At 37.2% G+C, this 14,067-nt stretch overlaps 1 protein-coding gene across 10 annotated transcripts in view; it reads right to left on the reverse strand.

Annotated features, from left to right (window-relative positions):
* The window catches only part of DLGAP2 (DLG associated protein 2), a 342,864-nt gene that overhangs the window by 30,454 nt on the left and 298,343 nt on the right, over positions 1–14,067 (reverse strand). For all 10 annotated transcript variants that reach the window (XM_008637654.2, XM_017739294.1, XM_017739302.1 and 7 more), the window contains one exon: positions 4,381–4,730. In XM_008637654.2, the coding sequence (XP_008635876.2) occupies positions 4,381–4,730 (350 nt within the window). The remainder of the gene's footprint in view (positions 1–4,380; positions 4,731–14,067) is intronic.

Genomic DNA, 14,067 nt, shown 5'->3' on the forward strand with positions numbered 1-14,067 from the left:
CTTTCAAAATAATTTTTAGAAACACAGCAAAATAAACCTATACTTTCCCGTTTGTGTGATTTTTTGTGTCTCACCACTGAGCTCCATTTTGCCACTCTGCTACTTCCCAGCCGAACATCTGGACTACTCATATACGTGGCATGGTACAGTAAGTGCTAATTACTAAAAGGAGCAGCTTGAAAACTTCCTCTGATCTTTTAAGAAAGGACTTCTTACTAAAAAGACAAGCCAGAGTTTAGAAATAGGATTTATGTCAAGTTAGTATGAGATTGTAGCAAGAAAATAATGTACACAGTTGAGGGTACTGGTAACTTTTTTGGTGCATTTAATGCTAAGTGGCAAATTGCTCTGAATAGTCACTGACTTTTCCAGGCAAAGGACTTCATACACTCCTCTCACAAAAGCACAGTCTAACAGTCATTTTAAGGAGGAGAATAAACAATACTTACTTCTATAACTTTGGATCATTTATGATCCAAAGACCAGTGTAATCAATGCAAATATTTCTTTTGATTGCTGTGTATACACTGAAGTAGAGCACTGACAAAGGTGGTGTAAGTAACCTAAACTTTACAAAGAAAATGTAGGTGCCTATCTGAGCACTTTTGCAATATGGGTACAAAATGCTTTGTGTTAAAGGGGAATTCTAATTTGAGAGCACAGAATATCATGAACAACGTTTTTACCATGTGAGATGAATAATGTCATTTAAAAAATTATATAAATATATAATGAAGTTATGCAGCAGATCCCCTTTTGTCACAAAAAAATTAGGCAGGTCAGCTATTGCACGAATCTCCCTGGATACAACCTTTAATTTATAAGCAGGATTTGTTTAATGTAGATTCTGGAGATTATAAAAAACCCACTAGGTATTTTGAAGTGTGATCTTCTGATGATAAATGAAGATGACTGAGTCCATTCTCTACGCTACAATTAGTGCTTGTCTCCAAAAATACCACCATGAATCAGCCTTCACACTTAAACATTTGTTTCCATCTCATTCATTTCCGGGGTTTCTGTTCGTTTTGAGAAGCCTCAATGCCTTTTAAATGGAGAAGAAACAAAGGACTGCATGATTTGAAGTACTTGAGATTAATAAGGAGGAATTTCTTGACATGTTTTCTCATATATTTCACATTCCCAATGCTTTACTATGAAATGGTTTATAACTAGAGCAGATTTTGAATGTTAATTATTAGCATATATACCAGGGTGTGCAAAAGAGTGAGGAAAATCCCAGAAAATATCTTAGCAACAACCTTGTTCTGATTTAGTGCTTATTTTACTCTTGACAATCTCTACTCTCCATTTTAATTCAAATACTTTGATTAGTCTTTTGCTGTCATGATAGAAGACAGAGATGAAGTTTATAGCTACTAGTATTACAAGAGTTTTGTTCTTTTTATATCCATATATTGTTACAATTGCTGACTAAATTTTTAATCTCAAAATCAGTATTTTGAAATTCATTTGAATTTATAAATCAACATGTTTTTTCCCAGTGCCTGTTGACTATGCCTGATGATATTTGTCTTGATTTAAGTATGTCAGTGGAAAAAATAAAACCAAAAATATCCCAAAGGCCCCCAGATATTTTCTGGAAAAGCTTCATTTCCAAAGCTTTTTTTTTTTTTTTTTGTTCAAAATTCCCATCTGGGATAGGACTAACACACCATGAGATGTTAGTGTATCTGTGCTGTTCTCTGTCTCTGCAGATGGGTGCTACTGATGTTCATAGTAACTCCAGTGCTTCCCTAGGAGTTTGGCTTCTCTGTGAATGGGAATACCAACCCTATGGGCACATGGCTAGCATGCCAGGGCTTTTTAAAAGGACTTCTATTCACTTCATATACACTACACAAATCATATGTCTGAAAGACAAGGGAGCTCTGGAGTGGGTCCATTGCATTTCCACTTGCAGTGGCACCCTCTGCACCTTTGTTCCTCTCTGCTCCTGTATGAAGCTCTCTTGGCAAGCATTCTCCCATCAATGTGTTAAAGGAGTGGAACATTAAAAAATGCACAAATTAACCATCCTGATAGCAAATTAACTAATGCAAATAAATGCAAATCCAATGCATTAGCCAGGCATGGAATGCTAATGAGAAAACAAGTCATTTAGTCAATCAAGGAAATATGCAAATAAAAAACATCCTTTTCCAAAGTGTACTTTGACACAGAAGTCTAAAAGAAATTAAATACTGCAACTGTACTTTGTGTGCATAAATTACTATTTGTGTAGTTTGCAATAAGAACATTCTACCTTGTGTTTTTATTCTGTACAGCTTGGCAACAGCAACATAATAAAATGCATTTTCTATTTAAAATACTGCAGAAATGTATTTTTCTCATTAATGTGACGTTTGAAGCTTAGTGCTGAAAAAAATCCCAAACAACTAAATGTGCTCAGGATACTGTTGAAAATTCAACCTTCTCTAATGCGAAATAGTACAAACAAGCAGTTTGTATTTCTTAAAAGATGACAAACAGCTCATCCTTCTAAGACCTGCTGTTGCAAACAACATTTGCCTTTCTCCATGTGTGCATCTGAGGACCAATGCTGCAGGCCAAGTGTCAGATGACAAGTTGCTATGGAAGATCCGCTGCCTTCATAGAAATAATTGCACAGGTGTTTTTTTGGATTATAAGCACATATTATTAAACACAGCACACATACAGAAGGGTCAGAGCCCAGTGAAAAGTACTGGTCATCACCTGTAGTAATAAACAGGATCAAGCAATGTAATCAAAGTTCCAGAATTAATTGCTGGAATATCAGGACTGACCAAATCAAGACACCAACATTGATAAATACGACTGTGCAGAGTTGCTGTAAAGGAGAGATAAGAACAACACTAGATACTATTCCTTCCTGAAGAGTAAGTTTCAGGTTAGGGGCTAAAAGGTACCAAAGATTTCTTTGCTGCTCCTTTGAACTTTTCAGTGTTATCTGCCAAGCCCGTTCTCTGAACAATTTAGAATGCACTAATTACTTTGTAAAACATTTGAAAAGTAGCCATCTTAATATCTTGCCATGGTTATCAAATTTAATTCTACTCTTCTGCATCTGAAGAATCAGAAGCAAATACTTTTATGACAAGAAATGGACAAACAGCTTTCTGGCAAAGCTGATTCCTTCCCATTAGTCAAATGCATTATGGAACAGCAAAATTACAGTACACTAAAATGTTAACCTGTTAAGTTCAATCGGCAGCTGTGACATGCTTAACCCAAACACTTTTCTATGACTATATTATGAAATAAATGGAAATGGAATTACTACTTTTTAAAGAAAATAATATACTTTCTTTTATATTCTTGTATATTTCTAATATACAGTCACTCACTGGGCTTTTTACATGGACAATTACCTTCTCAAGATCTTTGTTGATCTATGTTCCTTCTCAAGATCTATGAGACTGTGCTGTCTCCACAACACCTATGTCAAAATAAATGTCAGTTTCTCTATAGCTGATCTAGCAAAAGTAAGCACAGAAGTGGACCCAGTGATGTAAAAGGGAATATTCAGCAGAACAGAAGCCTAAATTTTCCTCTGCTTCTGTCTCAAAGGACTTCACATTCTTTTCAAGTTCAACTTTCCTATTTTTATTATTACTTGGTATTTCCTAAAGATTTGAACAAATGACCATTTCTAGCTATCTAGTGCTTTCCATTTAGTAGAAGGAATAGCAATCAAAATTTGTGTTTGGAACTGTCTTATCTCATTTGCCTGAAACAACAGAACTTGAGTGAGCTTTCCACAGTTTGACACAGATTTTTTCAGGTGAAATAAATATTGTGGGTTTTGATGGACAAATGGAAGAATGCTCAAAGGCTGCGTTCATTAATGTTATTTCATTACTTGCCATCTCTAATTATGCTGTATCTACACCAGAACATTTCTTTCTCTTTTTTGGTACCTTCTTTCCAGCACAACTAAAAGGGGAAGGGTCTCTTTTAGGTAGAATTCTTGAAGATTGAGTGGCTTTGCACATTTTTCAAGGTCAAAAGGGAAATATAATGGAAAAAAGTATGGTAAAGCATTTTAAAGCTGGTGAAATTCTATAAAAAGGACTGTGAATTCATGGAGGGAAGGAGATGAACATGCTGTTCACCTGTAGCTCTGCAGTATAATTTTCATATCAAGTGTTAATGACAGGTAACCTCCCTAGAGATTTATTCATTCATTTTCTCCCAGGTACAGTGTATTAGCCAAAGAATTTTCTGCACAGCCATGATGTGAATTGCAATTAACACTAAGCAGCCAGGGGTTGTTTGTTAGATTATTAGAGCAAGTGAAGCTGAATGACTCATTCTATGCTATTTACAGAAAGAAGGCAAGCAATTCTTCACAGACAGATGTTAATGATAGACTACCTGGATCCCTATAGAGGAACGTCGACTCTTCAGAAACTCCTCTGCTTTTGTCACCAGAATGGCCTTGTCACTGGTGCGTATGGAGGTGCTCTGGCTCTCGGCTGCGTGGCGCTGGGCAGCCGCCGTCTCCAGGGCGAGGTTCATGGCCTTGTTACTGTCCAAGCTGTCGGTGGAGTTGTACATCCCTCGCCCGTCCTGTGGCCATGGGGATATCCTCTGAGTCCGGCTGTCATGATAGGCATCCTGGGTGGATTCTGTGCTGCTCTGTGCCGTGACGGAGATCAGTGGCTTGGAAGTGGTACGAGGGGGTACTGGTGGTGGTGTTTTTTTGTAACTTGTGTAAGTTACAGCTGTGGAAAGAATTAAAAGAAAAAAAAAACCAAGCAAAAAGAAAAAAGAAAAGAGAAAGAGAGAAATTAAGATTAATCTGATGGAAACTTGACAACAGAAATCACCTTAAGATTGTGCTTCTTAAAAATTACCGTGGGGTAACATTGTGTTCTTCATGAACCTCACTATTATTTGAAAGTGTCTCTCAGAGTCAGATGGGTATCCACAGAATCATTTTATTTCAACAAGGAAACAGGAAGGGGTGGAAGTGGGAGTCCCAAATTACAGTGAAGATGAAAAAGAGTTAGTGAGGCTATGAATGTTAAGACTTGTGCTGGGTAGGTACACATTGGGACTTCTGAGATTACTGGATAAATCTCATAAGAGAAATAAAGGAAGATTTATTTTTCCCTGTTCTTATCATCTGAACTGTGAGTTTTGTATGGATACAGTATATTAAGAAAATAGCATCAATATACTGGAACAAAATATTATTCAGCAACTTCTACTTTATGGTACGCCACACTTTAACCTTTTAAAATCCTTCCAGGTGCACTGGTTGGAATTAGGGAAGGTAAGCTACTTACTTGTGTAGGAAGCATATATTTGAAAAATATCCACAATACAGTTAACAGGAGGAAATTCAAGGCATGTTAAAAATATTATAATATATGCAAAGCTATTAAGACTTTGATGAACAGAGCAGTTCTGAGGCTGGTTTAACATAGATTCTGTCTGCCAGCATATGGCTCAATAAAACATCCAAGAAAACTCTACAGATGCAGAACTGTGCCAATACTGCTTCCTTATAAAATTTTAAAAATTTCATAGAGATTAATATTTAGTCATTAATATCACACAGCTGAATTTTCTACTTGTCTAAGCCCACTATACACTTTTTTTTTGATACTAATGAGTATTTCTGTTGTGGAAGGGTATTTTCCCTAAGGCACATATAATCATAATTTAAAAAATTATCAGCTGATCAAAAAAACGCATTGTGATATGTATTTCTTTATTCCTGTTTGGGGAAACTGGGTCCAATTCACTTTTTGTATAGTTACAGGAGTAAGTTTGCCTTTGTCTAGTGTTACTAAATGGATTGACATTGCAACAGTGACTCAGGTAACCGTGGAATTGGGGTTACTTGCGTCCAAAAAGGATTCTACAAGAGCTCCTCTTCCCATTACACCCATATGGGCTGATGAGCAATGAAGACAGCCTCCCCAGCTGTGTTTTTTGATATGAGGCTACGTTGCAGCTGTCTGGAGTGAAGAGATCAGCTTAGGAATTAACACCTTGGACCGCTGAGTCTGTATCACCAGGCTAGCCTGTGTGAACAGTGAGTCTAGAGAAAATGACTCTTAAATGTTCACTCTTGATAATCATAAATAAAAGTGTTATTATACATGAAAGAGAGCAAGGCAGAGCTAGGAAGTTAAAACCTTCATTTAAAGAACATTTAAAGCCTTGCTCTGAGCTAAATTGCTCTAACAGAGTGAAACGTAAAACACGTGAAACACGTGAAGCATGCTCTTCAGAATCTGAGACTGTGCTTTTTTTGAAGTGCCGTTTTGTTGTCCTATCACCAATCTTATTTCCTGTCCGTTTTGTAACCAGCAGTTAAGAAGAAAGAAAAACTCAGTATTTTTCAGATGCTTTAGAGAGTACAGAAAGCTCACAGAAGGGGGAGGCTATAAAGCTTGGAAATTAAGACAGTGTCTAATGAACTCAAGCAGTGGGTCTGAGGATGTTTCCACTAAGAGAGTTGCCATAATACTGCTCCCCACCTTCCCCCTGCAAATGTAGATGCAAGTGATCAAAGTGCTGGGAAACATTAGAAATAGAGACAATGGGGTGAAATAGGGTGAATGATATCCAGCACAGGAAGCCAATTTTACCTGTAACATTAGACAGGTTATCACTGTGATAACTACTTTACTGTTTTTTACATCTGTCTTCATGTAAAAGAATAGCAGTGAATGATGAAACATATGGTTAATGTGATAATGAGACATCACAAGCAGGTATATCCCTACTACTTGAGCAGCAGATCACTTCTCTGTCTAATGAATGTTAAATTGCTGTTGCAATCCTTCATAGCTGACTTAATCTTCATTTACATTTCTGAAAAATTCTCCCTGTGGCAAAACCAAAACAATTTCTTGCCTTTTTTTCTTTCCCTCCCCCCTTTTTCTCCCCCTAGGATTGAATATTTTATTCTAAAAAGTCTGATTATTTCAGTGAAGTGACATGTTTTAAAGCCACCAAGTATTAGAGTAACTGCAGTATTCTGGCAAGCATTTGATCGTGAACACTAAACAGGAATTAAAAATCCCACAGATGTTCAACAAGTAGAAGAAACCTGAAGAAAGACTGGAAGTTTGTGAGAAACTGGCTACATATTTACAGTGAAATATGTCAGAAAGAAATCCAATTAATTCCTATGCAGCCACAGAGATCAAATATTGAGCAGGGAATAAAAAAAACCCATCTCTACACTGTTAATGAGTTAATATCTGGAATAACAGTTTCAGAGACAGAAATCTAGGACTGATTGGAGACTAACAAAATCAAGTAAGAGGATAGGGACATGCATTTGAGAGTCAAATCTTGCTACCAAATTCTATTTGCTTTAATCACTCAAGAGGTTCTAGTGAAGTTAACGGGACAACTTGACACGTGTTGCTGGCTTAAGAGATGACTATATAACAGATTAGGGTCTTGTTAAATGAGGAAGTAACACAGTAATCCATAGTTTACTGTTCATGCTTGGGGTTTGATCTCTAATAAATAAGTATTGCCTTAAGGTCTGAAGCATGAAATTTTATGTCACTTGCAAATAGTTTCCATTAATAATGGCATCTGGAAATATTCCTGTTATCAACAATAACATGTTTTTCTATCACGTCCAATTCTTGGTCCTGGCAGTCATAAATACAACACATTATATATGGGAAGAAACATTTCTTTCTCCTAATATAAAATGAACTTTTTATTTATCATCCCCTTATGCTGATGGACAGGGGCTCCTGTCAGCTTTGCATCATTCTCTACCCTGTAAATTTTATTTGCCTTAGTAGTTATTAGTCCAAAGCAAGCATATAAAACCTCCTCAGCACTGCTTTATGTCTTCTCCACTTTTTAATCCATCATTCTGCAAACTGCAGAGCTGTGGAGGATTTTGCTGGCCCCACAGAGAGGGCTGGTGCTGGGTAATGCAGTCCCAGGGTGCTGAGCACTGGCTGAGGACAGTGCCCCATAGCTCCACAGGGCACTTGCGATGAAAATTAAACTGGGAACGAGAAGACTGGGATGGAGAATTCTTGTATTCAGTGAGGACAAGCTGTGCGTCAGCGGCAGCACAGCAGCAGGGGATGAGACCCAACATGAGGCTGGGGTGTGAAAGAGCACAGCACCAGGAGGGCAGAGCTGTCGCAGGATGGCTTCTGACTGATTTAAACTGTGGACTTGAGCAGATGCCAGAGATCTGCTCCATGTTTGGGCACATAAAACTTCAATCCAGGATAACCTCCTGTTGTTTCTGGTGCTGACCAAAGATTTCTGATTTCTTTCTTTAGTTTTTTAGTGGTTTTAGTGTGCATATCCTGAACATTCCTGATATTTCTCTCACCAGTCCTGCTGCTGAGCAATGAAGCTCAAGCAAAGTAAAAGCAACAGCCCTCTGCCATGGTGTTAACCAGTTTGTAATATCTAAAGCTGCTCTGAAATGCAAAGAAAAAGAAAGTAGATGGCACAAGACGTGAATGTGTCTTTTGCATGGATAAACTAGAAAAAGAAACTAAAATTTTCTTTCCAGTTGTATTCAAAGGTTATCTTGATATAGAAAGCAGAACTTATTTTTTGCCTAATTAAATAAAGGGGGAAAAATAATTTTTAAAGTTCCTAACATACATTCTGTCTCCATCTATTAGCTTATAATAATCAATCAAAAATTATAAAAATTGTAAAAAACTGTTCTAATTCTAAACCATATGGGTATTTCAGACTTCATTTGAATCAAAGTATTAACTGCTTAGGTGCTTGCCCCACTTAAATATAAACATGTGCAATTAGCTCCACTGGATTTTCCTTTAAGGAAGGACATTGTTAGAGAAATGGAGAGAAAACAAAACTGTTCTGTGCTGGTTCATATTGGGCCAGATTAAACAATGATGCAAGCCAGGTATAAATCATTCAGAAGAAATGAGCAGGCAGCAATGCAGCATAACATGCACTAATTTGTCACCCAGTCAGGAAAAAGTGAAAATGTCAAATTAGTTTTGTAAGGATTGATACCTTAACTGCCAGACCCTCACATACACAAGATTGCCTATCAGTGCCGAATTTGGCACAGAGGTGGCTACAAATGACCTGTTATGTAAAACACATTAATTTTTTTTATGTGCTGTGTGATGCCAGCCACACAGCACTGGTAACAACCAGGATATCAGGCACTATGGCAATACTGTAGAGTGGCCAGGAAGACAATTCCAGCACCGGGGAACTGGAAATTTGGTGGTTTGGGTACACACAGTAGAAACACAAGGAAGATTTCCTTATAATTCATAAGCAACAGGATACTTGAAAATTTAACTGATACAGCTGGAAGCAGAATATCCCCCTTAGCGACACTGCATTTGTCTAAACTTGCTAAAAGTTACTGTAGATACAGCCATAGAAGTCAGTTATTCTGCCCATACTTCAGTGCCAACAGTTTGTACTAGAAATAAAATTACTAAAACAAGTCAATTGAGATATAACGTCAGGTTATCCATAGACCTTCACAGACACAAGGCAGAAGGAGAGACGTGATCTCTTTGATGAAATAGCAATGGCCAGGGGGATATTCAGAAAACCGTTCAAAAGGCAGCCTTTTAATAAATCACCACTTTTTGTCCATTTGGAAAACAGAATCACCTGAGGGGTTCTTACAAATCAATATAACCATTAAGCACTTAGTCAAAATAACATTATTTAGGCTGAGATCACGAAGTTAGCTGGATGATGAATTTACATGAAAGCAACATCAATTAAAGGAAATGGTTGTCCCTTATGACACACGGCAGGAGTAAACTGGATTTTCTGTTTTGTAAGGAGGTTTATTCAGAAGGAGGATAATTACTCTGCAGGGAGCTTGGAGCTGCCCTGGAGGCAGAGGTCCCAGGGGCATGTTGCTGAAGGCACACAGGGCTCTGAGGAACCACAGCACCAGGAGAAACATAATGCAGATGCCCAGGCTGGTGTCAGGTCTTCTGCTTTGCACAGGGAAGGTGTACATCAACCTTGAAATTACTTTAGAAGAGGAAAAAGAGACCTTCTCATAATGGAAGGCCCAGATCAAATCTAATCCTGTATCAGAGTACTCAGTTTTTAGAATAATCTTTTGACCATGGTGTATACTGTTCTAGCCAAAGGCTTTGAAAGTCCCAGCTAACATGACTGTCCCTGAAATGCCCTGAAATCTCTTCTCTGTTCTCCATCATGGTCATTAGAACTCCTAAAATAAAAATGTACATATGGATGCCTAACCAGTTACTTCTCAAAACACAGAATGATGATCATTAAAAGAACATTAAGAAATCAAAGGGGACTTTTGAGAAAAAAAATCTCAGATGCTAAAAGAATTTATTTCTCACAAAAAGAATTAACTCGTTGATTTTCCTAACAAGCCATGGATGTCAAAGATAAGAATACAAGTCCCTGTTTAAAAGAGAGGTTGTTGGGACACATCTTTTTATATATGCCTCTTTTCAACTTCCATCTACACTGGTCTCTGATGCCAAACATCATTAAAAAGAGACTGCAGTCTCAAACAGGCCAGTTTAATTGTACAAAATAATCTGCTGTTCTTAGTCAAATTCTGAAATGTTAGTAAGGGGTTTCCTTCTTGAATCAGTAACACCTTTAAAGTTCAGTCATTACAAAAAGATTTAAAAATGCTTAATTTTGACATGTGTAGCCTCTGGTATTTAATTAAGAAAAATGGATCTGTTAGAATGAAGAGGAAAAGGTTAAATCAGTCTGTTTAGATCCAAGCCTGCCATTTTCAATGTGTGCCCTCAGTGGCTACCTCAAAACCTCACTAATGATTGGGGTCTCTACTTTCTCCTTTCAATGCGGGGGCAGCATGTGCTCAGGCTGCACAGAAAAAAGAGTGGTTTGCTCCATTAGAACAAATTAGTGCCTAGACAGCTACCCGAATGTAAATGCAAGTCCTTCAGAGTGCTTCTCTAGCACACCCACTAGCACTTAAATTGAAACATTGTCTGTATGTGAGTGTAGGGCAGGTGAGGGAAGCAAGCCACATACAGTCTAGGGTTCTCCAGCCCGTTCCTTTGCTGCTCCTTGGAAAAGTCCACACCTTTGTTTGCTGCTCTGGTAGTGAAAGATCCTGTAATTTCTGAGGGCTTTCCATGTTCTAGAGTTTCTCCATTTTTAAGGTAGTTGAGAGTGGTTTTTTTTAAATGTAAGGATATTCAAACCTTGCAAAAGTAGTCATTAAAACTTATCAATGTCATACTGTAATTGAAATTCAAGAGATAATTTCGGTTTTAATTAGGTTAATTCTTTTAATTAAATCTTGAATAAATTTCTCTCCAACATAATCAGAGAGAAGCTTTGGTTATGAACTTATCTTCCTGCTTCTTCCCTTTTCTCATTCTGCCCTCCATGATGAATCCTAGCCAGTAAAGGGACCAGAAGGTTTTTCAGTAGAGAGAGAGTCTTGAGTTTGGATATCTGTGAAAAGACCCTGTGTCTTCCTTTTCAGATTAAACAGTAAGAAACGGTGATATATACATATGATATAAAAACATCACAGTGATATTTTAATGAGTGTTTTTTTGAAAGACTGCTTACATCCAGATGATTTTTATCAGCACAGTTTATATGATGGGTTGCATTTTATTTAAACTGCATAACCGAAAGCATTGTCTGGCTAGTATGCATCTATAACTTTGTAACCTTTTTCCTGTTGGACCATTTTACATGTCTTATGATTAAGTAAACCTGGATATTTGTTATACCCTAAAGTCAGATGTTAACTGGTAGTCTCATGTCAACACAGTCCGTGGGGGCAAAACGTTGCATTTATCCTGTGCCAACGTTTTAAGTAGGGTCTTTTAGTAATAGTGAATTACATCATACCTTCAAGACAGTTTTTGAGAACTATACATGGGAATCCATCTCATCTCACATCAGTCACTGAAAAAAACCCAATCACCCAGGTCTGAGCGGGTTGTCCAATCTCTTTTAGAATTACTGTGAGAAAAAGAAGCAATTCTGGGGGCAATTCACACCCATTGTAGATGCTTATTATACCAGGAAATGAATCATCCTGTGCTTTTCTCTGTCAACCATAAAGACAATCAAGGACAACCAGCTCAAATCAGGACACCTAATTTTGACAGTTAACATCACTGGAAGTGTTCAAGAAACAAGTGGGCCTTGCACTTGATTTAGTTGACATGGTGGTGCTCAGTCAAAGGTTAGACTCGATGACCTTGGAGGTTTTATCCAGCCTTAGTGATTCTATGGTGCTATGAAATTCCTAAAGGGATGAGATAAAGTCCAGCCAAAAGCTTTGTCCCTATGACACACTGGTTTGCACTGGGACATAACCTCTCCTGTCTTTTGTTACCAGTGTTCATGGGAAAGGTGGGAGCTTCATCTCCCCCGCTCCACATCTCCACATCCCCTGTGAGCTGGATGGCAAAGCAAATCTGAATGGAATTTGCCTGCAGTAATGACTGAAACCTAATTTCCTGCACCTTGATCCCTTCTGCTAAAGCTACTACATAGCTTTAGTACCAGTTTTGCCCAAGGTATCTTTGTAACTCCAGACAGGTATGAAAAGCAGACCTTCTGTATTTCTGTAATTTTTTAAATTTAATGCACAATTGGAGGCACCACACCATGCTATTAATCCCATTGAAAATGTTGATATTGAAGTCAGTGGAATCTGACCAATTCATACCAGCTCAGGATCTGGACTATTGTATTAACATATTATTGACATAGACAAGAATTGCCCTTCCTATAAACAACTTTTTAAGAGTTTTTCAAAATAGCACATCACTGAGACACACAGTTTCCAAACAAATTACATATAAAAACCCTGGTTTTTTAAGCAGCATCTGTCTTTGACATCTCTCTGCAAAGCAGAATCTATATAGCACTTTTAAAATCTACTGAAATCATTAGTATGACACATAACCTCAACTAAAATTTGCTGGGGTAAGGCAAAATTACTGGATGACGAGGTTTTTTTAAAAAAAAAAAAAGAATTTGTGTGTGCAACAGGTTAGTCTCAATATTCAGAGTAGATCCTTTTAGCCTTCAGTTATGTACATCTATCTGATTTTGCACAGGAAATTAACAATTAAGTGGAAATGTGACCACTAAATTTGGAAAAAGCTGGAGCCACTACAGTCTCCCTGGAGAAGAAAACTATAAAAGGAATTACTATAATCAATTCACTGTGCAAGATGTTCCCTCCATATTGAGCAAACTTAGGTCTGTAGGCAGCTCCATGTTACATAAACGATAAAATCTGTTTTGACAGTGTAATTAATATTAGTCTCAAAACAGAAATGCAAATCAAACAAGACATCAAGATCAGAAACTCTAGGCCTTTGCTAAAATTAAAAGAGATGTGGGCAACACAAACCTCTTAGATCGCTGATGGACTGGTTACAAAGTGTTCTATTTTAGATCAGTTAATGAGCAAGAAATTATAGCCTAACCAGTATCCTATAGATGGCACAGCAAAGTGCTGACAGCTGTACTGCTCTTCTAAAGAGTTCCTATGTGCCTCTAAAATACTGAAACTGCATTAAAAAACACCATCTCAGTTTTTCAGTTACAGGAAGGAAAAATGTTCCTTTAACTATATTTCATTTTCAAAATGTATGTGCGGCTTTTCAGGAATACAGATTGTATTTGTCACATCATCAACACAGTAAGAGACAAAGAGAAAAAAAGAGTTCCAAACACTAAGAATTGCTCTTCTTGTGCTACTCTTCTCACATTGAAAGAAAACAAAAAATTGAAAATGTTTTTCAGTAGAATTACTTCTTGAACTCCCACATACCCTTCTCTTTCAGTTAAATTAATTTCCATCAGCCTCCTAAACCCCTTCATGAATATATTATGTAGGCTTATAATGGTTTTGTTTTTCAATTTTCTATTCTCTTTCTTACAGTAACTATATGTAGCTTGTAATTTTATTTGACTTCCAGTAAGGAATTCTAAGATGAATAGGATGAGAAAAACAATTTGCTTACTTACCCTTAAGAAAATGTTGCATAATTTTATCACTACATTATGATAATAATCTGACATTAAAGAAATTAA

This window comes from Corvus brachyrhynchos, unplaced genomic scaffold (genome assembly GCF_000691975.1).
Source record: "Corvus brachyrhynchos isolate BGI_N302 unplaced genomic scaffold, ASM69197v1 scaffold136, whole genome shotgun sequence".
Lineage (NCBI taxonomy): Eukaryota > Metazoa > Chordata > Aves > Passeriformes > Corvidae > Corvus > Corvus brachyrhynchos.